The sequence below is a fragment of the Gymnoscopelus braueri genome (genome assembly GCF_963280865.1).
Source record: "Gymnoscopelus braueri genome assembly, chromosome: 4".
Taxonomy (NCBI): Eukaryota; Metazoa; Chordata; class Actinopteri; order Myctophiformes; family Myctophidae; genus Gymnoscopelus; species Gymnoscopelus braueri.
The window spans coordinates 466,998-490,209 of record NC_137605.1 but is presented as its reverse complement, the minus strand read 5'-3'; the positions used below and the strand labels follow the sequence as shown (position 1 = coordinate 490,209).

The following is a 23,212-nucleotide window of genomic DNA, read 5'->3' as shown; positions in this document are numbered from 1 at the left end:
AACTCATGTCTGCTTGGAGGCAGACTACATGCTTCAAATTATTAGAATGCCTTATTCTTCTTGCAAAATCAATTACAATAGTGGGCAAACCTAAAAAAAAATGCCCAACACGTGTCATCACATATAAAATAAAAAGATGTTTAAAAACAATCTATTGCTTGGATGCATATTATAGACATGATGCAAAAACAAAAAGATTTTTTAGTTGACACGTATAGAGCTGAATTAGGTTCCTCTGCATGTTTGCCAGTACAGCTGCATACTGTGTAATGTCTGACTGCCTGTCTGTCTGTCTGTCTGTCTGTCTGTCTGTCTGTCTGTCTGCCTGCCTGTCTGTCTGTCTGTCTGTCTGTCTGTCTGTCTGTCTGTCTGTCTGTCCCTCCCTCTCACTGATAAACACTCATACCGAATATAAATATATTCAGAGTAGAGCTCTAAGGTGTTTTCACGGGGTGCACAAGTATACCACTAAGTTGGCCATTGAAGGTGACACAGGTTGGGAAAGCTACCTTACAAGGCAGAGATGTGAAATTATTAGACTGTGGAACCGCCTTACCCAACTGCCAGAAGAGAGGCTTACGGAAAGTATATTTAATTGGAATAGAAGATGTAATCATCCATGGATAAGAGAGGTCTCTTCAATATTTTCACTTTCTGATTCAAATGTATATCAGGAGCAATGGAGGACATTTGGAAAAAAGCAAAGTTAAGAAATTATGTTCAATTTAAAGATAATTATGTCACTGAACCTTATGTTGCATTCAATCTAAAGAGAGGACAGAGGTCTCTCTGTGCTCAGTTAAGATCTGGTGCATTACCTCTGGCAGTTGAGGTGGGTAGATATACTGGCATTCCTGAGGAGCAGCGATTGCGTGTTCTTTGTGACCTAGGCTGGGAGTTGTGGAGGATGAGTTTCATTTTGTTTTTCACTTTACAGTGATGTAAGAAATTCTTTATTTGAAAAAATGCAGGATAAGAATCCAGATTTGTTAAGTTGCCTGTTCAATAAGGAAGTTTTTGTTTTAGGAAAATTCATAGAGAAAGCATGGCAGTTGCGGAGGAGGACGATGTATCCGTAACCCATAGCTTGAAAAATCAATATGTTTATGTATTGTGTTTGTGGTGTATCTTGGTGTATGTACATTGTGTGAGTGTCTTATAAGGCCGTGCGGCCTGGGCATCTTGTGGTGCAAGACACTATAATAAAAATCTATCTATCTATCTATCTATCATACTAGAGCCTCATAAAATGCTGTATTAATGTTGCATCTCCATCCTATTGTTCTGCTTCACAAAAGTAGTGTTTTTTTCACACATTAAACCCACAAAGCAACATCTACTTAGAGCAGGAAGCATTGCATTAATTGTGTGTCTATACGATTATGTTTGTATTTGAAATGATATTATTATCAACACATTGTTGCTGTCATCTATTTAACTGTCTAACTCAGGGGTGGTTTTAATAAAAAGATTACATAAAACAATCCACGTCAATGCAGTATCAAGTTTTATCTTATCTGATATGCACCACTCCATAGGTCACTGATAAAACACAATGCATTATGTTAATAAATATGGACTCACGAGTCACGGCAGACTGTTTCACTGTTACATTATAAACATAAAACATTTGAATACATGATGGAGGAATGCAGGTATGTACTCCAATGGCAAATATTAATTACTATACGTATGTAGGCCTACCATTAACATATGGCAGCCTTTTAAAATGTAGATTTTTTTGGGGGGGTCATTATTTTATTTTTTTATGACTTGGCGGGCCGGATTGAGATGGTGAAGGGCCGGGTCCGTAACCTCACTCCGTCAAATGGAAGAAGCTTGCGACACACATTTTGTTTCACAGCGTACTTGCATCTGAGACTCCGGGCGCAGAATCGATGACAGACGGAGTTTCATTTTTTCAAGCTACTAGGCAGGTGATTGGATGATCCCGCCCCTAGCAGCCGCTGATTGGTTCGTATGCGCAGCGGTTCGGGCAGCTTTACTCTGTGAGCAATCCCAGACCCTCCTTCCTGAAACCAAATGCAATGCAATGCATGAGATTTCCGGAGGGAGGGGGTGTTTACCAGGCTACCGGGTCCGGCCCCCGGAACGTCTGTTGCCCTTGTGTGCTCTAACTATAAGTTCTGCCTGTTTCATACAAACAAACTACAACTGTAACAATGTTACAGTTCAGACTATAGTCTAACCTTGAAACTATAAAACAGACAACGTAATTTACACAGACATGATCAGGCGCTCGCACACACACAGTTATTTAAGTGTACATGTGGATAGCAGCAGTTAGTTCATAAAGCAGCTGATAGAGTGACTGACTGACTGACTGTGGCTTGAGGGTTACCTCAAAGACAGAAAACAATTTGTTAATCTAAATGGAGTTGATTCAGATACCCTACAAGCTACGTTTGGAGTACCTCAAGGCTCCGTTCTGGGCCCTAAATTATGTATTCTTTACATTAATGATATATGTGAAGCCTTGCAGGATATGCGCTGTGTTCTGTTTGCAGATGACACCAGCTTGTACTCCTCAGGTGCAGACCTTGGGCAGCTCTTGCATGCAGTGGAAAATGACTTAAAAAATGGTTTGACATAAATAAATTGTCATTAAATATCAGTAAAACTAATTTCATTATCTTTGGCAATAAAAAAAATTGATTTTCCAATTCATCTAACCATTAATGATATTGAATTAGAGCAAGTTGATAATACCAAATTCCTAGGAGTCATTATTGATAATAAACTTACTTGGAAGCCACATATTGAAACCTTAAAAAGAAAATTATCCAAAACAATAGCAATTTTACATAGAATGAAATGTTTCAAAAATCACTCCAGACACTGTACTGCTCCTTACTATTGCCATATTTAACATACTGTGTGGAAGTATGGGGGAATACATATAAAACAATAATTCATCCCATCTTTATGTTACAAAAACAAAACAATAGTAATCTGTCTGACTACTACGCACCAACTAACCCACTGTTCATCGAAAACCGCACACTGAAATTAGAAGATCTGGTCAAACTCAACTCCACTGCAACAATGTACAAGGCTCACAATAGGTTACTTCCAAGCTGCATGGGAGCTGTTCAAACCCAGAGAATGCAAATACGAGCTCAAGCAAGAACCGACTCCAAAGGGAGATGCTTATCAGTTATAGGGGTAAATCTGTGGAACTCATTGGATAACGACATTAAAATGTCCAACTAAAAAAAACATTTAAGAAATTATATAAAGCAAAGGTAATTGATAGATATATAGCATCAATGCAGTGAATAAGTAAAAAGATGAAAGTGTGTATCCATATATGTGTGTGTACGTACTTTCATATGCACATGTACATGTTTGTGGATGTGTATTTGAATGCATCTACGTCTGAAGAGACAATGTAACCCGAAATGTTGTTTCTTTTTTGTTTCGTCTGTTCTGAACTGTAATATTTAAAGATTTGTGTTAGTTCATTTTCTTGAGCTTACGTTTTCTTTATGCTACTACAGTATGATCATTTATTTTAAATGGTATTAAGGTGGGCAAAATAGCTTTGGCTTCAGCCCATACCTTTTCGGCCAAATAGTCATCATGTTGACTAAGTTGCAATGTATGTGTAGCCCAGTCTAAAAACTAATCTCATTATTCATTTAGACTATAGGCTTAAATTCATGCTATTAATAAATAGGTTAAAGCATTTAAAACATTATTCTAAAAAGTCTAACGTCATATGGTTTAAATAGGGTAAAATATATATGGAAGAATGCCATGTATTCAAATAGGAACCTAATTCCCAGTCCTTTGAGTTAAAACCCTGTAATCAGTGCAAAAGGGCATAGTTTGTTTGAAATGTACATGGCCCAGCACATGTCTGTAGGCTCACAACCTATCTTGTTAGCAGCATGTGTCAATCTTGAGTTTCCTTTGTTTTGATTTGTTCGTGCTTAATTGACAGCCAATCAGAGTCCAGTCCCAGGTGGAGGGGTGGGTTCTCCAAGCCTGCTAGGGAACAGGTGTTTCAAATGAGCTAATCAGCCTGCTAGGGAACAGGTTTTCTAAATCAGACAATCAGTCATTCTACCAGAGACAGACAGAGTGAGAAGTCACAGTTTTGTAGCCTGGCTCCACCCCCTGAATCCTTTGCCTAGCATTCAGGGTCTGGTGACGCTTTCAAAGGCGGGTGTTGCTCGGTTGAAAATCTGACCGACGAATCGGGATCGGGACAATCCAGTATGAACCAATCGCGTTGGCTCATAGTGGAGTCCCACTTTGGCCACGCCCCCATCTCAGAACTCCGCTGCATTGAGAGGGCTTTCAGACTGAATAATGGAGTGAAACGAAATGAAAATTCAGGCTGAGTGTCAGGCTAACAGTTTTGTGCAGTGTAACCTGTGTGAAGAAAATGCCAGTTTGTAACCTTGGTTGACGACAAGTTATCCTGTGGTGTGAACTGTGTTAATCTACAAGAGGTAAATATATGCCTGTAGTGTTTCTGTACTGTAACTAAAGTGTTGGAGTGTAACAGTTAATGTGCATGTTAATCGCCATAAGCAATTAGCACCTTCACAACATTCACATGGCTATGTATTGTATTGTAAATGCAATAGCTTGGCATTATATATGATTGGTTAAGTACAAGCTACAACTATCTCTTCATGATATAGCATACTGGACTTGTTACTTAGCTGATATATTTGCTTTAGGATACTGACAAGTGTGAGCTTCAAGACTTTGCCCTGCTGAAGAGTGACTGTCCTGCTGTTTCTTCTGGAGTGTTTCATCGTGTGTCATCGCCACTGTTCCCTTTTCTGCATTTCCCCCATCATGCGGTAACCCCTCACCATTCCCCTTCTAACCCTATACCTGGACTTGTGAGTGAGTACTGTACTGTGCACGTGCAATTTTATTTTCTGCTTGGTGAACAAGTGAAGCGGCCACCACCGTTTGTAGGCCTCAACGCACCCAAGCTACAACTCAGGCCGGCAACGAGCGTTCATTTAGGGTCACTAAAAAGGACATTGAGTTGCAGTCAGGTGTGTGTGTGTGTGTGTGAGTGCGAGTGGGGCCCATTACTGTGTGTGACCTGTTATTTGTTTATCCACATTTATTCACAATTCTTGTATGCTTTTATTTTATGCTGCATTGAGAGACTATTGTTTTTTGGTGTAATAAATACCCCTACCTACATTAGGTAGTTAAAGGTAAAGTAACCTTGTTGTGTCATAGCTCCCAGAGAATTCATGTATGGTAATAATATAATTCATGTTGATTAATGCTTGTTTAGAAAAGTAGTTAAAAGCAGGAAACAAGTTAAAAACATACTTTAAAGGAGTATAATTTCATTATATTCTAACTTTATTTGGAGGCACCAGCCAGTTGAATTAAAATTAAATAAGTACAAATTAAAATAGTTAAAAAGTTAGACTACAGGTAGTCGCGCCATTTTATTAAAACGAACCCAGGCCCCGCCCAGAGTACTACTACACAAGAATCCTCATAGCTACCTGGGACGGGTGTTACATATGTTCAACTGTTTTGTTTAAAAAAATTATGACAATAAAACTAACTAACTAACTGATGCTATGAACAGGAAGCATGTTTCCTCTATTCTGACCTCTGACCTCTCTGCACTGACTACCTGTTAAATACACTTAATTTAAACTGTTATTATTAGTTTGTAAAGCATTAGCTTGAATACTGTTCTCCTTTATGTAAATCAGGCTGATGAGTGAACCCTCAATCTTTAGTTAAAAGCCGTCACCAGTTATATAGCTATATCTCTGTTGTCGGGCAGAAACCAGCTATGTCCAAAACTTTTCAGGAAATGAAAAAACATGTTTTTAAAACAACACAACAGTGTCTCATCAAAGTTGGTGACTTTATACATTGTCAGATACTTGAATGTGTCTTTATATTATCATCACTTTACCCTAATACAGCATGTATGTGTGTGTGTGTGTGTGTGTGTGTGTGTGTGTGTGTGTGTGTGTGTGTGTGTGTGTGTGTGTGTGTGTGTGTGTGTGTGTGTGTGTGTGTGTGTGTGTGTGTGTGTGTGTGTGTGTGTGTGTGTGTGTGTGTGCGTGCGTGTGTGTGTGTGTGTGTCACTTCTACCTGTCAGACGTGTGTGACAGGCAGTAGACTTCTGATTGGCTACACAGCAACCTCCATGATGACATCATTGTCTCTTCTGTTCCTCGCATTGGCTGCTGCAGCTGAGAGAGAGAGAGAGAGAGAGAGAGAGAGAGAGAGAGAGAGAGAGAGAGAGAGAGAGAGAGAGAGAGAGAGAGAGAGAGAGGGGTTCATATTATCAGCTATACTGGTGGTTAGGGACTGGTCGTTATGTAGTTACCCCCCAACCTCCAAATATTTTAGGTGACCCCCCCCCCCCCCCCCCCCCCCGACTGCCTGGAGGAAAATGCATGACCCCCCAACATAAATCGTATGCGCACGCGTGTATGCGGGCCTAGCTCCTGCGCACGTGGAAATTTGCGTTTTTTTCCGGGTTGGTTACTTTTTTGGGGGGGTTTTGTTACTCTAATTCGGTTAGTTCGGTTTCAGAACACATTTTGACTCACGGCTGTCCTTTGGGTATATGGAATATTCAAAACCATATCTCCCTAAATGTACTATATTGTGGGTCATTGGTCACCAATCTCATTTTATAGCAGTTTCTCTAGAACCTTCAATAGGTCATACATTTTACGAGGTCTCCTAAAGGTGTAGTCAGGAAGTCTCTCCTATAGCCTAATCTCTCAAGAACAGATCCAACGCTGCGCTTGAATCTGTCGGTAGCCGTGTTGACATCCCGTGGGCATTGGTTACAAGTGGGCGTGCTATCAGATTGGGAAGCAGGCCGTGCTTCACCCAATCAAATGTAGTGGGCGGGATTTACGTGTGTGCCCTTCCTTCCCCTCTGGAAACAAACCGAAACTCATTTAACAATAGCGTCCTCGAAGCCGACAAGACCACGGAAAGTTAGTAACATTTTACATTGCTCTTTCATCATAGAAACAAGTGGGCTTATAACCAAAACCATCCATGTTCTCTGGGAGAAATGGTGTTAGTGTTCCGTGGAGAAATATTGTTAGTGGGAATGAAAACATAGTCGCACCACCGGAAGTGAAAGGCTGAAGGCAGACCAAAACCCTGGTTTCCCTGCGCACAGGTCGTCCGTTCAGCTCCGCCCAGAGCCAAATGAATGAGTGAAAAACAGCAGAGGGCGCTGTTTTTCCTTTTTATTTGACGATGGGTTCCCAGATTGCTCCTAGCCTAACAGAAGAGACAAAAGGCACTGTTCTTTGACCTGATTAGCATCTGGCTCAGGGATGGACTCCATCAACAAAGGTTTGGTTGGCGCCCTGGGTCTTAAACCTGTTACTCAAAGACGGTGTCTGTTTGCAGTAGAACAGTAAAAAGAGTGTTGGAGGATCTTTTGTTAAGGCATTCTGCAGAAGCCTTGATCAGGTATTGATCAAGGCTGAGAGCATTGTTCTCTCTGAGTTCATTATCATATCAATGTTCCTTCCTAGTTCCTTCCTTGAGAAGCTGCTAGTCTATGACAGACACACTCAAGGCTCACACACAAAGCTACAATTTAATGTCTTATTATTATTATTATTTCTTGGTAAAACTTATTATAGTTTAAAGTTAGGATCCATTTGATCTAAGGAGTAACTGATAGGACAGGGTTTCCTCATCTAAGCATGTTCTCTTTTAAGATCTGTCTAAATGAAGTTCAAACTAAAGTCTACAATCACTAAAAAAAAAAAAAGTTTGATGTTTATGAGAAGAAGAAGCATCAATGAAGTGATGTAAGACCAGCTGTATGACTGGATGTAAGACCAGCTTATGTCTAAGACATAAGATTATGTTAATCCCTTTTTGACTTTCCTCATGTCACCTATAAGATATCAATGCATCAGACCTCACCTCATTATAAGAACAACAGCCATCAGCACACAGATGAGTCAAGTACTATTGAGTCGGTTGCAAACTAGCAATGATACTTGCACTGCTCTTAGAGTCGTTCAGCACAGGGTGTAAGATAGGACCCTAGAATGTAGGACCTGTGTATGATGGACACAGGTTAACACATTGGCTGCCAAAGACGCATATCTGCGTTCTATTTAATTTCTCGCCTGGCTGCCAAAGACGCAGATCTGCGTTCTATTTAAAAAAAAAAAAACCCAAAGACCAAGGAGATATGATATATCAAAGATTTAAACTCCTATCCACTTCATTGTTAACTTAAAAATTTAAAAATCTGTATCTCGGCTCCTGAGAATTTTTTTTTTCAATGAAAAATCTCTGGCAGTCTACAGCAAAAAATCTGAAATAATTCTGGCAGGAAATGTATGTCTCTGCATGAGTATGATGTTAATATGTCTATATGAGTATCAGTATGATGGACACATGTTAAGGTGTGTTTATATAACTCACCTCTAGCTCTGTCTCTGTACATATCAGTATGATGGACACATGTTAAGGTGTGTTTACATAACTCACCTCTAGCTCTAGCTCTGTCTCTCAGTATAGAGAAGTAGAGGAAGGTTGAAATCACATAAGGCGTGGCCACCAGTATCTTAATGATCAGTTGGTTCCGAGTGATGAGGGGGGGTTCAGACTCGGCTGTTGGGTCAGCGCTGGAAGATGAATCTATAAAGAGAACAATGGTTTTCAGTTTCCAAACAATGGCTTATCTTCTCATGGTGATAATGGTCAAATAATCTGACAAAAACTCACCTCTCACTTCCATCCAGTCCCCTGGTGAGTCTCCATGGCCAGAGATGTTACACTTGTAGAATCCTTCATCAGACTTGTCGACATGGTGGATGGTCATCTGTCCTGTTACTGTAGACTCTGTGCTGATGAGGGATCCGTTTATATAGAAACCAGCTGGGAGGTCAGAGGATGGTTTACCAGTTGTCTTGTCTTTGGACAGGCAGCGCAGTGTGACATCACTTCCCTCTGTCACAGGAAGTACCGGACTCTCCAGGATCACATCTCCACCTAGAAACAACATGTTGAGTTATGAACATCTATAGAAACAACATGTTGAGTTATGAACATCTATAGAACCAATATGTTGAGTTATGAACATCTATAGAACCAACATGTTGAGTTATGAACATCTATAGAACCAACATGTTGAGTTATGAACATCTATATTACCAACATGTTGAGTTATGAACATCTATAGAACCAACATGTTGAGTTATGAACATCTATAGAACCAACATGTTGAGTTATGAACATCTATAGAACCAACAGCAGTGAGTTATGAACATCTATAGAACCAACATGTTGAGTTATGAACATCAATAGAACCAACATGTTGAGTTATGAACATCTATAGAACCAACATGTTGAGTTATGAACATCTATAGAACCAACATGTTGAGTTATGAACATCTATAGAACCAACATGTTGAGTTATGAACATCTATAGAACCAACATGTTGAGTTATGAACATCTATAGAACCAACAGCAGTGAGTTATGAACATCTATAGAACCAACATGTTGAGTTATGAACATCTATAGAACCAACATGTTGAATTATGAACATCTATAGAACCAACAGCAGTGAGTTATGAACATCTATAGAACCAACATGTTGAGTTATGAACATCTATAGAACCAACATGTTGAGTTATGAACATCTATAGAACCAACAGCAGTTGTCATTATCCAATCAAAATCATTAATGTACTATGTATCTACTACTATCTATATATCTGTATCTATCAGCATAGGGTGAAAATATATAACAACGGAGGTAAATATTAATATTTCCACCTACACAGCTGTCATTCAGTCGTGCTGATATACAGTATAACACAATGACTTCCAGTGTGATGTTAAGTTTATACAATTCTACTGTAAATTAACTCAACATGTCAAACATGGAATACATTTGTCCAGAACCACCATTTAATCCCCATCGACAGTAGAAGACCTTAGTGCCATGCTTTTAGGACCTTTTCTGTTATTAAAATTATGTGTCGACTTTCTTAAGTGTTTTTTTAATAAATACGCTTAAATATATACTAACTAACTAAATAAATAAATACATACATAGCTAAAATCAGGATGCATACAGATGCAGAGATACATTACAATATCCACAATCCCTCAGCACTCTGCTGAGGGATTGTGGATATTGTAATGTATCTCTGTATTGTGTTGCTTATAATGCAGAACAAATAAGATAATATATATATATTTTTTAAGAATCTGTAGTGTAAAAATTGCACATTGATAAAATGTCAATGAGTAATTTTTCCTGAGTCTGGGTAGCTCAGTTGGAAGAGCTCTAGATTCTGAAGCACAAGGTCATGGGATCGAATCCTGGCAGTAGCAACACAGCATATGAGCAATCTGGTTCCCTGGGGTATAGAGCATTGTAATAAGTATAGACTCATGTGTTTGTTAATGTTGCTACCCTTTAAATGGCCATGGCCATTAACGTGCCATTGGGCGCTTAAAGTTAAATATTTGAAAAACTAAACATTATTTCAAAGAAAAAGCATGGGTGTCCACAGTAAGCTGGATGTTTTAAAGTTTGAATGGAGTTTCTAAGTTAAATTATGCAGGAGGAGTAGGGTGCTAATGTTTTGAGGAGAAGATATAATAGTGTGGTCACTGCTCCTTTAGCAAGCCCACAATAAAGACCGTAAATGATTCCAACAGGGGAAACTACTTTTCAGCTCGACTCAGCTGAGGTGGTCATATGTAACACGTAGGAAACTCACTCATGGACACCTCAACCCATGGCATAGACAGGAATCGAACCCTCTACCTTTGGACTCACAGGCTGTCACACTAGTGATTGAGCTAAGGCTTCATCCAGCATGATGGTGTCTGTTGAAGATCACAGACTCTTGCCTTCTGCCATGAACCAAGCCCCTGTTTCACTAACACTAACATCAGTGGTTCACAAACCATTTACCAATAGAGAAATGTGATGTCTCTTCGGTACCAAAACTAGTGAAAGTAGCCGATCTACAAGCTCACAAAACATGCTATCCAAAAAGTTGGCTATTTTCACAATGAAGTACGTCATACATTGAAAATAACACTCTCAAATAAGCATTTCATGTTATCTTTAACAATTGCACATGCATTAATTGATACAGTCATGTTTTGTGCAACTGGGGACCATGTGATTGAGAGGCAGATGCTGTAGCGACTAAGCCATTGGACCAACAGACCTGAACTCGTGAAAAAAGGAGCTCACACAGATGACACACGCAAATTCAGGGGCGCTGGAAGTCATTTATTCCAAGGGGGGCTGGGCTGGGCGGGGGACTGCGCACGCGCGCGATTTCCCCCCCACATTTTTCGCGATTTTTTTCACCTTTTTCACTTTTTTTCACCTTTTTCAACAAATATTTAATTCCCCAAAGTTAAATACATCATTGTTTTAATATATATGTGTGTATATAGACTTTAAAAATTATATATATATTTTTAATTTACAAAAAAAAGTATTTTTTTTTTTTGCTTCCCACCACAAGGGGGGCTGCAGCCCCCCCCCCTAACAAAGTTAGAGAACCACATATTATAGCAACATAAGTGTTTCAGAAAACTGTTATTTAAAAGACATTTGTAAAGAGAAATTTCCATGATTTTAAAAAAATAGCAGATCTACAAGCTCATAGTGCAGCACTCATGCCGCACTATGAGCTTGTAGATCTGCTATTTTTGAATAGCCAAATAAATCTTAAAATGACACAGATGCGTTCCCGGATTGAATGTTAAATACGCTCTGAGTTCAATTAACACTGAGGATTTCACTGGGCAAGCTCCTAAGAAATAAAATAAGCAGCTCTGATACATTTATACGTTTTTAACACATGATTAATAATCATTAATAATACCTATTACCATTATTATATTTTCAAAAATATCCAAAATGGCAAATTTACATGGTGTAGCCAGCATGAAATTTCATCTAAATCACTTGCTGCTTCCAGACACCTGACATCTCTTTGCTTTAACCAACTTGTCAATGTCAGGGAGCAGTTATTTTCCAAAGTTCATTATGTAAAACGTTTCGTGCAGATTGCTCAAAAATCCCAGGAGGAGATTGATTTTAACAGTTTTTCATATCATTCTAAATGGTGGGAGATCTAAAGGTCAGAGCTCAAAAGTCAGACCACAAAAGTTGTTAGGCATGAGGAGACGCATGTGTGTATCGAAGTTTCATGGCTGTAGGTCAAACAGGGCATGAGTTATACCTGTTCAAAGTTTTGCATTCAATTGATTGCTACAGCTCCACCGTTTGGCCAATGGTTGTGGCTTTCATGTCACTGACCTTTGACATAGCCCTCTACCATATAGCCGAGTTTCGTAAAAAGCTGCCGCACAGTAGAGATAATACGCCGATTATGCGTAAAACGGCGGTGTTCACAGACTTCACACACTGCTATATTTTGCAGGGTGCAATACATTTTGTATCTATTGCACCCTGAAAGTGCTGAGTGACCTTTTGGACATTTTTTCTTCAGCAGTGTGTGAGCATCTGTTCCTTTAGTACCATTTTTCTCTCAGCACCTACCTGATTCAGGATCCTAATATACACGTCTTTCATCCTTTTCATCGGTCAGTAATACCCATAGATCAATGGTGACACTATAGGACTTATATTTAGGAACATTTAAATTAAAATGGTGATTAAATGCTATAATCTCATTGTCTTTGTGAATAAATAAATAATAAAAATAATGTTTGCCTGTCATATCAGATGTGTCTGAGGAGGATAAACTGGCAGATAATCTCAGAGAATTTAATTTTTAAACTTAAAACATTCTTATTATCCACTTATACATACACACAACAACACAATACTGTTAGGCATAGACAAAATGTAACACATTGACTGGACCTAAACCTATATACAGTATGTGTTAACAATAATATGAATTATGTCTGTCTATACACTTCACTATATTTATGTAATTATATTTATTGTACCAGAGATCTTAATGGTGATGGACCGGCTGACTTCTGACGTGGACTGAGACTCACACCAGTAAACTCCACCATCACCCTTATACAGGGTGTTGGTACAGGAACCTCCTACACAATCACAATGAAAAGAAAGAGGGTCAGTGAAAGGTTATCGATTGTATCAAATCACACCAAATCAAATTACGATGAATCGTTCTGTATAATCAGAGGCTAACCCTATCAGAGGTTCTACAGACTACAATATGATGTCATTCAGAGGTTCTACAGACTACAATATGATGTCATTCAGAGGTTTTACAGACTACAATATGATGTCATTCAGAGGTTCTACAGACTACAATATGATGTCATTCAGAGGTTCTATAAACTACAATATGATGTCATTCAGAGGTTCTACAGACTACAATATGATGTCATTCAGAGGTTCTACAGACTACAATATGATGTCATTCAGAGGTTTTACAGACTACAATATGATGTCATTCAGAGGTTCTACAGACTACAATATGATGTCATTCAGAGGTTCTATAAACTACAATATGATGTCATTCAGAGGTTCTATAAACTACAATATGATGTCATTCAGAGGTTCTATAAACTACAATATGATGTCATTCAGAGATTCTATAGACTACAATATGATGTCATTCAGAGGTTCTATAAACTGCAATATGATGTCATTCAGAGGTTCTACAAACTACAATATGATGTCATTCAGAGGTTCTATAAACTGCAATATGATGTCATTCAGAGGTTCTACAAACTACAATATGATGTCATTCAGAGGTTCTATAAACTGCAATATGATGTCATTCAGAGGTTCTATAAACTACAATATGATGTCATTCAGAGGTTCTATAAACTACAATATGATGTCATTCAGAGGTTCTACACACGGGGACTACAAATTTCACGCCCACTTTTGAGACAGCGCCGCTACTCGAGGTCCGTTAGAACGATGAACTGCAGCTGCCAATGCATTCCCTATGAGAGGATATGAAAGTTAGCCTACTTTTAAAATGATCCTGCATTAACTGAAGACGATATTGATTTAAATAAAAATATGTTTCCAAATGTATGGAGTGGAGTGTCTTTGTCAACATATCTTCTTGTTTTCTTAATAGTTGATGTGTTTCACATTTAATTTGCCACTTTAACGAGTTACCCATAATGTTAACACAGCAGAGGGTAGACAGCAGACAGACAAGTTGTCGCATTTCAGTGACATCACTGTCTTTACGAGCGCCGAGCGCCGACCAGTGGCGTACCCACTGTAGAGGCAGGAGAGGCGGTCGCCTGCCCAACTAAGACCTCGCCTCTCCTAAAAAAAAAAGAAAAAACCCGAAAATGTGTCAAAGTCACGCATCCAACAAGCTTTGAACTGAGCAGATTGGACCTTCTGTTCCAGAGATAATGACCAAAACCTATTGAAAACGGCCACTTTCGCCAGTTTTCTGGGTATTGAAAACCTCAAGGGATGCGTCCGTGACGTATATACCATGCGACCACTTAAACTCTGGATCTCCGATGCTAGCGGTTTTGACATACTGATGGAGTATATTATAGTATATTGTGGGTAGTATATCGAGATGAAAGATATGGGACATTAAAAAGGACAAATTAAACAAATGGGACAGATTATTAGAACACAAAAAAAATCGCTACAGCCTCAGTAGTTAACCAGTGAAATGACGGTATTTTACAATGCCTCTCATAGAGATTGCATTGAGAGCTGCAGTTCATCGTTCTAACGGACCCCGAGTGTCAAAAGTGGGCGTGGATTTGTAGGCCTTCCGCTTCCGGCCGTGTGTCTCTAGAGCATCGCAGTTCCCGCCCACTTCCTGGTTTTTCCTGGTGCCGGAAGGAAAAACTCAATGCATTTTTCCCATTGACATTTCCAAAAATATTTATATTAATTAATTTAAGCCTAGAATCAAGCCATCCATGGTCCTGGTGAATCATGACCATAAAACGTTTTTTTTCTGTGATTTATTTTATTTTATATTTAATTTTATGATATACTATATTTAATAAATACCCTTTGTTTTGCCGTTTAAAAAAAATAATAATCACAGAATCAAACGTTTTAAGGTCATGATTCACCAGGACCCTGGATGGCTTGATTCTAGGCTTACATTAATTGATATAAATATTTTTGGAAATATCAATGGGAAAAATGCATTGAGTATTTTGCGGTGGAACCCGGAAGGGGCGGGAACTGCGATGCTCTATAGACTACAATATGATGTCATTCAGAGGTTCTATAAACTACAATATGATGTAATTCAGAGGTTCTATAGACTACAATATGATGTCATTCAGAGGTTCTATAGACTACAATATGATGTCATTCAGAGGTTCTATAAACTACAATATGATGTCATTCAGAGGTTCTATAGACTACAATATGATGTCATTCAGAGGTTCTATAAACTACAATATGATGTCATTCAGAGGTTCTATAAACTACAATATGATGTCATTCAGAGGTTCTATAGACTATTCAGAGATTCTATAAACTACAATATGATGTCATTCAGAGATTCTATAAACTACAATATGATGTCATTCAGAGATTCTATAAACTACAATATGATGTCATTCAGAGGTTCGGATGAGAATTCTCAGAACTTTTTTCAGTCCTCCCTCCATACCTTCAGTTTCTCCCCATCCACGGCCACAGGTTGTATTCTTCCCAGTCTTACTCCTCTGTGTTCTCACATTCCACCCCAGTACAGACTTCTGCTCTTCCTCACAGCTCAGTGAGATGGACTCACTTTGAAAGAAGTTTGATCTGTCAGGACTGACTCTCAGAGACACTGGAAAGAAAGAAAGAAAGAAAATAACAATGTAATGTTTCCACTGAATTGGTTATTTATTTGTATCACTGGTGTTAGGTACACTCTGTGTACCTGAGAAAGCATAATTATTTCTCTTTTCATTTTATTTTATAGTGAGCTCTTCCTCATCTGGATTTTTAACCACCAGTGAAACCACACAAAGGACTTATGACAATAAAGCTCAAACCCTTATTTATTGTTAACACACAAAACACTGTCAGTGATGAGAATTTCCTCTGTGCTATCTGGTGATAATCTCTCAAGAACAGATTCTGCTCTCCTCTTGAATCTGTCGGGGGGGTTCGTCATATCGCGTACGCACTGGCATACAAGTGGGCGTGCCTTCAGATCAGGAAGCAGGCCACGCTTTACCCAATCAAATGTAGTGGGCGGGATTTACGTGTGTGTCGATCCTTCCCCACTAGAAGCAAACCGAAAGTCATTTAACAATAGCGTCCGCGGAGCAGACAAAACCACGGAAAGATATTCACATTTTAACTTGCTCTTTCATCATAGAAACAAGTGGGCTTATAACCAAAACGATCCATGTTCTCTGGGAGAAGTGGTGTTAGTGTTCCGTGTAGAAATATTGTTAGTGGGAATGAAAACAAAGTCGCACCACCGGAAGTGATGCGCTGAAAGCAGACCAAAGCCCCGGTTTCCCTGCACACGGGCGCTCCATCGAGCTCCGCCCAGAGCCAAGTAAAACAATAAAAAACAGCAGAGGGCGCTGTTTTTCCTTTTTTAATTGGCGATGGGTTCCCAGATTGATCTAGTGGCAGCCTCTGATGGACAGTTCACTGATCATTGTCAATGACAGGTGTCTGTCATCACCACTAATGACAGTCCGGGTGTGTCACCATACAAGCCCTCACTCAGTACACAGTGTTCACTCCTCCAGCCCAAGCAGCCATGTGTTCATGACCCATGGCTGTGTAAGCTTTTGTTTATCTGTGTTTACTTCGTCTATTATATTCTGAGTTATATACTTGATTTACTTTACTATATCTAATTTTAGTTGCACCGTTTAACTGCTTGCTCTTAATTAGCTCCATTTGTTTGCTTTGTTGTCAGAAATCATGGAACTGGAGAAATAAATCAGTAAACTTGCTTCTTGGTGTCATCCTCTTTAATGGGAGAAAACTTGGGCGGTTAACCCTAACCCTAACCTTAGTGGGGGAACATAGAACCCGCGGAACATAGGGATGACCCCCGGTCAGCTCTATATCCAGAACACAACAAAGTATTTAATAGTCAGTTAGTATGCACTTCAGTCAGAAAAATTATAGTCAGCCAACTGATCACAAGACACAAATATCCAGATTAACTTATATGTCAACATGCATTGAATAATCACGACAGAAATCAACATTCAAAATAAGCAAAATGAAATAAGATATCATTCGGAAAATCAAAGTAAGTTTCAACCCAAAACAACCAGATTCATTCAAACCATTTCATAACACAACACAGTGTTTGCAACACACATTACAATTCCTCACCATTCAATACAAATTCCCTTAAATAATAAAACAAATCCCGTATAGCAGGCTTTAATAGTCCGTTCCCGGTCCTAATGTCAACCGATCCCTCTGTTGGAATAGACACACACAGCATGTGTAAGTGTGTGTTGTAACTGTCACAGCTAGGTACACTCATCGACTCATAGGAACACAGGCCTTGCACATACATAACTAAAAGTCTGCAAATACTTTCAGTGCGCACATATGGACTAGTTAATATTATCCATATTATCCAGCAATAAAACATTAGCACACCTTGACAAAATGAAAATTAGGCCTACGTCATTATGAATAGCATTAACCAAATGAACCCAGCATGCCAATTCTGGGGGGAAAATTCTCCATTATTTTAACCCATTGATACCTGGAACGCATCCGTGTCACTTTAGATGTCTTTGGCTATTCAAAAATAGCAGATATACAAGCTCATAGCGCGGCACCGAGTGCCGCGCTATGAGCTTGTAGATCTGCTATTTTTGAAAAATCGTGAAATTTATTTTTTTTGATTTTTTTCCAAAAACTGTTAGGATTTATATTTTTTTAAAGAATCGCCTCAGGTCTTAAACGGTTCCGTCAACTCAACGCATCAGGACGGTTTTTCTGACCACGCATATGTGTGACTTGACCTTATCTAGGTTCCTTGGTTTACACAGTTCCCACGCTCACTCTCCCACACACCAGGTGCAATTACAGAGGCATTTAAAAGACAGCGGGGTGACAGACGGCTCGGGGACCATTTCAGGCCGTCACAATACATAATCTTTCTCATGTTTTTTTTCATCATGAGATCATCATGATAAATTAACTTTTGATTTGTGGTACATAAGATACATAGCTACACAGACTGCTGAATGGTTCTCAACATGTGTAAAGCTAAAATAATGCATTAAATGAATCACACAGAAAGAATCACTAATTGTATCAATATGATTGTAGCTACACAAGAACACGATTGCAGATCCATGTTTATTTTTTTAATACCTTAAACATTTACATTTCTCATTCTTAATGACCCAATATCATACAAATGATCCTGTGATCTTCTTGTTTTATAAATAGCTCCAGAGGAGGTGGACATAGAGGACCATGTAGTTCTTTATACAGGACACATGCTTGTTTCATAACCTTAAAGTTGTCCCCAAAAAAAAGAGATGGTCCAAATGTGTCTTTTTGTCAATGATCTTCATGGCTCTCTGGTACAGCTGTTCTATGGGCTTAATTGTTGTAGTTCTGTAAACTATTGTCTCACACTACACTACCCATAATGCAATGCAATGCAGTTGTCTCACCTTTTGGTTGAACAGGTCCACAACAGATGAGGAGATACACCACTAGAGAGAGAGAGAGAGAGAGAGAGAGAGAGAGAGAGAGAGAGACTTTATGTGGTGAAAACCAGATGTGCCCAGCCAGTAACTACAGTTAAATATTTTTAATCAAATCCAGGATTATTCAAGTTCTTTTGAATGTAATCAATTCATTTGGTTCAGTTAATTTTATAGTTTATTAACACATTGCCTGCCAAGGACGTAGATCTTTTTTTTATTATTTTTTATTAGTGCTATATAAATAAAGTTATTATTTTATTATTATGTAGTCTACTTAAACCAAAAAAAAAAAACGGATCTGGGAAAAAACGGATATACCGTCCCGATGCGCGTGTGAAGCGCATATCCGGGTTCCGCTTTTCATTGAGTAACGGCCAGAAATGGCCGGAACCGGAACAAGGGCTTGGGACCCTAGCGTCAACTTGCATCTTGTTACGTGTGGATGCACCCTATGTGTGTGTGAAATAAATAGATAATAATACTAGACCGGATATGGACACTGATCAGTAAATGGGAAGCACATACATTGTGAAATGGGACATTCTGCATAATGTTAATGTTTTACTTTTGGTAATTTAAAGGACAACTTTGGTTTTTTACAACCAAGGTTTATGTTTTAGATTGTAATTAAAGTAAATAAAAGATGAGTGTTAAAAAAAATTCTATAGTTTTAGAAATGTCCGGTTCTGTCCGGTGGCTAAATATGTATTTTTTTACACAATAACCCTGTGTTTTCTTTATTATTATTTACAGTAGCTCTTCTAGCCCCCAAAAACTCAAATCTGGCCATCAAAGACCACAGGACCTTTTTTATTGTGTAAAAAAGGCATATTTAGCCACCAGACAGAATGCCCCCGCCCACTGTAAAAAATATCGCGAAAATTGCTAAAACTATAGAAAGCAGTAAATGAAAAAAAACTAGAAAAAGTGCTCCTCGGAGCACAGGTCTCCGCCAGGTCAGGTAGGTTATTGTGGCCTCCTGGTGGCGCTATAATAGGCCAATGTGAAAAGGGTGCCATTTCTTCTTAGGCCTTGCACGGCAATCTGACACTGCATTCATTCATTTGATGCATTTTGTTAAAAAAATATGTTTTGATAAATTAGACCTGCTGGTGGCGCTATAACAAGCCAATCTTAAAAGGGTGGCATTTGTTCCGCAACTTCCGCAACGTGCAAAGTTTGACCGCAATCGGGCGCTGCGTTCATGATTTGCGGCATTTTGTTCAAAACGAGCCACTACTGCAAACTTTAGATGTGAATCTTAGCCTTTCAGGATGGAATATGAAAAATCAAACAGATTCACCTTGATCACATGACTATAGAGATCATGTATACCGATTTGCGTGAATTTATTACTATTTATTACTATATATAGTAATATAAAGAAATGTGTTTTACATAAGTCGGCGGTAGGTGGCGCTATAAAAGGCAAATGTGAAAAATGCAGGGCAAAGGTTTTTCCTTGACCTCTAGGGAGTGCGCATACAGAGTTTTACACAGATCGGTGCAGTTATAGGTAAAAACATGAATCGGCCTGTTATAGCGCCACCATGAGGGCGATTTGAAAAATTTCAAGTGGCATTTCTCCCTCTGCATAGTGGGAATGTGCGTGCAAAGTTTCACGGAAATTGCATGCTGTGTTCACGATTTGAGGCATTTTGTTGAAAACGGAGCATTCCTTTAAACTTTGGAAGCCATTTTTAGCCAATCAGGATGGAGTATAAAAAATCGGAAAGAGAAAATTTGTTTAATGACTATAGAGATACTGTGTACCGATTTGCATGATGTTTGGACAAAATCTGTAGGAGTACTGTCAAAAAATGTGTTTTGCAAAAAGCGGCCTCCTGGTGGCGCTATAACAGGCCCATGTGAACATTTTGGGGCAGAGGTTCTGCTCTGGCATCCAGGGAGTGTGTGTGCACAGTTTCACTGCGATCAAGCCAACGGTGCGGGAGATTAGCTGTTCACAGACGGACACACACACGGACGGACGGACGGACGGACGGACGGACGGACGGACGGACGGACACACACACACGGACGGACGGACAGGGGGCAAAACATACTCTCGCCATGCCTTTCGGCCTGGCGGAGACAATTAACACTCATATTTTATGTACTTTAATTACAAGCTAAAATATAAACCTTGGTTGTAAAAAACCAAAGTTGTCCTTTAAGTATATTTTGAAGCCAATACTAGTACTTTTACTCAAGTAAATTTTGATTACCGGACTTTTAATTGTAACAGAGTATTTCTACACTGCAGTATTGATACTTTTACTTTTTCCTCCACCACTAGTGAGCAGTGAGCACAACTAAAAAACTAATGTAAATTTGGCTATTTCATCAAATGTTTAAAAAATATGATGATTCTTAAAGGGATATTTCACTTTCAAACATGTTTGGGAGATAATGAAAGTCTTTGGGAAACAGATACACCTAAACCCAATGAACTGTATACTGGATTTGGAAGCAGAGTACGAAAGCGGAGATATATTTTAGGAATAGCGCTGTATGCCGCACGGCTTTCAATCTTGCAAAAATGGTTAGATGAGGATCCCCCTGACATGAAATTATGGTATGAGAAAATTATGTCCATATTACCAATGGAGAGATTATCACATGTATTAAGAGGCACTCTTGCTGACTTTGTTAGAGACTGGTCACCAATAGCAAGGTTTTTGAAAGATGAATGGAAAAGTGTAATTTGTATGGGAGTGACCAATATATGAGAAACCTAAATGTATTAACTGAGTAAATACGACTACTACTATTAATTCTAACTTTATTATAATGTTCATTTAATTGTTGGCTGCTGGCATGTTGATTCTGTCTTGTTCTTATTTATTATTTCTTGTTCTTGTATTTCTTTTCTTTTTTATTTCTTTGAGTATGTTGTCTCATGTGTTGTGCACTTAAGTGTTAAAAATCAATAAAAACATTGAAAGAGAGAAACATGTTTGGGGTCATATATATTCATTTTATCAGACACGCCCCCTTCCTATACAAACCCATTGTAACCAAGGACGGGTGTTTTAGATGAATCTGTCATGTTAAAATGGAGTTTGAAGTTACAATGGGTTTGTATAGGAAGGGGGCGTGTCTGCTAAAATGAATATCAAATATCTAAATACTGAATCAAGCAACTTAAAAACTGTCTGGGGTGAATCACAGAAGCCTGAAATGACCCCAAACATGTTTGAAAGTGAAATATCCCTTTAAGTGGAATGTATACATGATTAGAACATGATTGAGCATTTCACAATTAAGGTCTAATATTTCTGCAGTCGCTACAAATAGCAACAAAACCTTTATATCCAATCATTTTGGCCATAAACAAGAAGTTGAAGGGTCAGTTTAAGTCTGATAATGATGTACTGTGCATGTATAGCCTACTTTACATTACTTAAGTTATTTTTTTATTCTTTTAACAGCTTGGACAAAATAGCAAATGTTACATTGAGGTACCTTGACCCACTCTTGTGTCCTTATATTGATGCTTGTTGCTAATTGTAAATAAGAGTGAAAAATTTACCAGCAGAACAGTCTACTGAACCCCCCCCCCCCCCCCAACAAAACAACACAGTGGGCCCACAGTGAATCCTTGTCCCAGGGCCCAGAATTTAGTGCTACCCCCCACACGCACACGCACACGCACACGCACACGCACACGCACACACACACACACACACACACACACACACACACACACACACACACACACACACATATCATGCACCTTATCTCTAACCTCATATACATACTGCTGCTATGTTTATACACTGATATACCGTATACCACCCCTTCTTTTCTTTTCTCTCTCTGAAAAGAACAAAACAATGGAGCTTGTTTCACAGAAAATAATTTCACCCACTTTTTTACACCTTTAAAGCTGTGATGTGAAAACAGAGAGAAGATTGAGGTCATACAAGGCGTAGCGGTGCGGGCACCTAGGCTGCAATGTAACCTGACAGTGCATCGCGGGTTCGAGTCACGTTCACAACGATCTTTACTGCATGTCTCTCTCCCTGTTTCCTGTCTATCTCTACTGTAAACTATAAATAAAGGTAAAAAAGATCCCAAAAATATCTTTAAACAAATAAATAATGTTACATCTAAACCTCAGACGCAGTCATTTGCAGCCTGGACTTCCAATTTGCTCTGATTAAAAACACTAAACCATCCTTCCAGCACTTAAATAACCTCATTGGTAACAAAAGACATTTACAGTATGTGTCATTACAGTACATGTAAATGCAAATGAGTGCTAAGCAGTAACATAAGAGTAAGAGAGTAAATACTCACATGCTGTTATACAGGTTGATGCAGATTTCATCTTGTCAAACTGACTGACTGACGCTGACTGAGAGCAGAGCTGTGTGGTTTCATATATATAAACCCTCTGCTGCTGCTGGATGAACAGTCCATTTCCTTTGTGGTAAGATGCTCAACCACACACACACACACACACACACACACACACACACACACACACACACACACACACACACACACACACACACACACACACACACACA

At 38.9% G+C, this 23,212-nt stretch overlaps 1 protein-coding gene across 2 annotated transcripts in view; it reads right to left on the bottom strand.

Annotated features, from left to right (window-relative positions):
- The window catches only part of LOC308083366 (uncharacterized protein), a 30,284-nt gene extending 7,226 nt beyond the window's left edge, over positions 1–23,058 (bottom strand). Inside the window, exons 1-7 of one of the 2 annotated variants that reach the window (XM_080425667.1) lie at positions 22,980–23,058; positions 18,639–18,680; positions 15,641–15,805; positions 12,990–13,094; positions 8,755–9,021; positions 8,518–8,667; positions 6,124–6,224 (exon numbers count right to left, since the gene is read on the bottom strand). In XM_080425667.1, the coding sequence (XP_080281793.1) occupies positions 6,163–6,224; positions 8,518–8,667; positions 8,755–9,021; positions 12,990–13,094; positions 15,641–15,805; positions 18,639–18,680; positions 22,980–23,010 (822 nt within the window). In that variant the 5' untranslated portion in view covers positions 23,011–23,058 and the 3' untranslated portion in view covers positions 6,124–6,162. The remainder of the gene's footprint in view (positions 1–6,123; positions 6,225–8,517; positions 8,668–8,754; positions 9,022–12,989; positions 13,095–15,640; positions 15,806–18,638; positions 18,681–22,979) is intronic. The other variant, XM_080425668.1, reaches the window with a different exon arrangement.
- Positions 23,059–23,212: the final 154 nt, after the last annotated feature.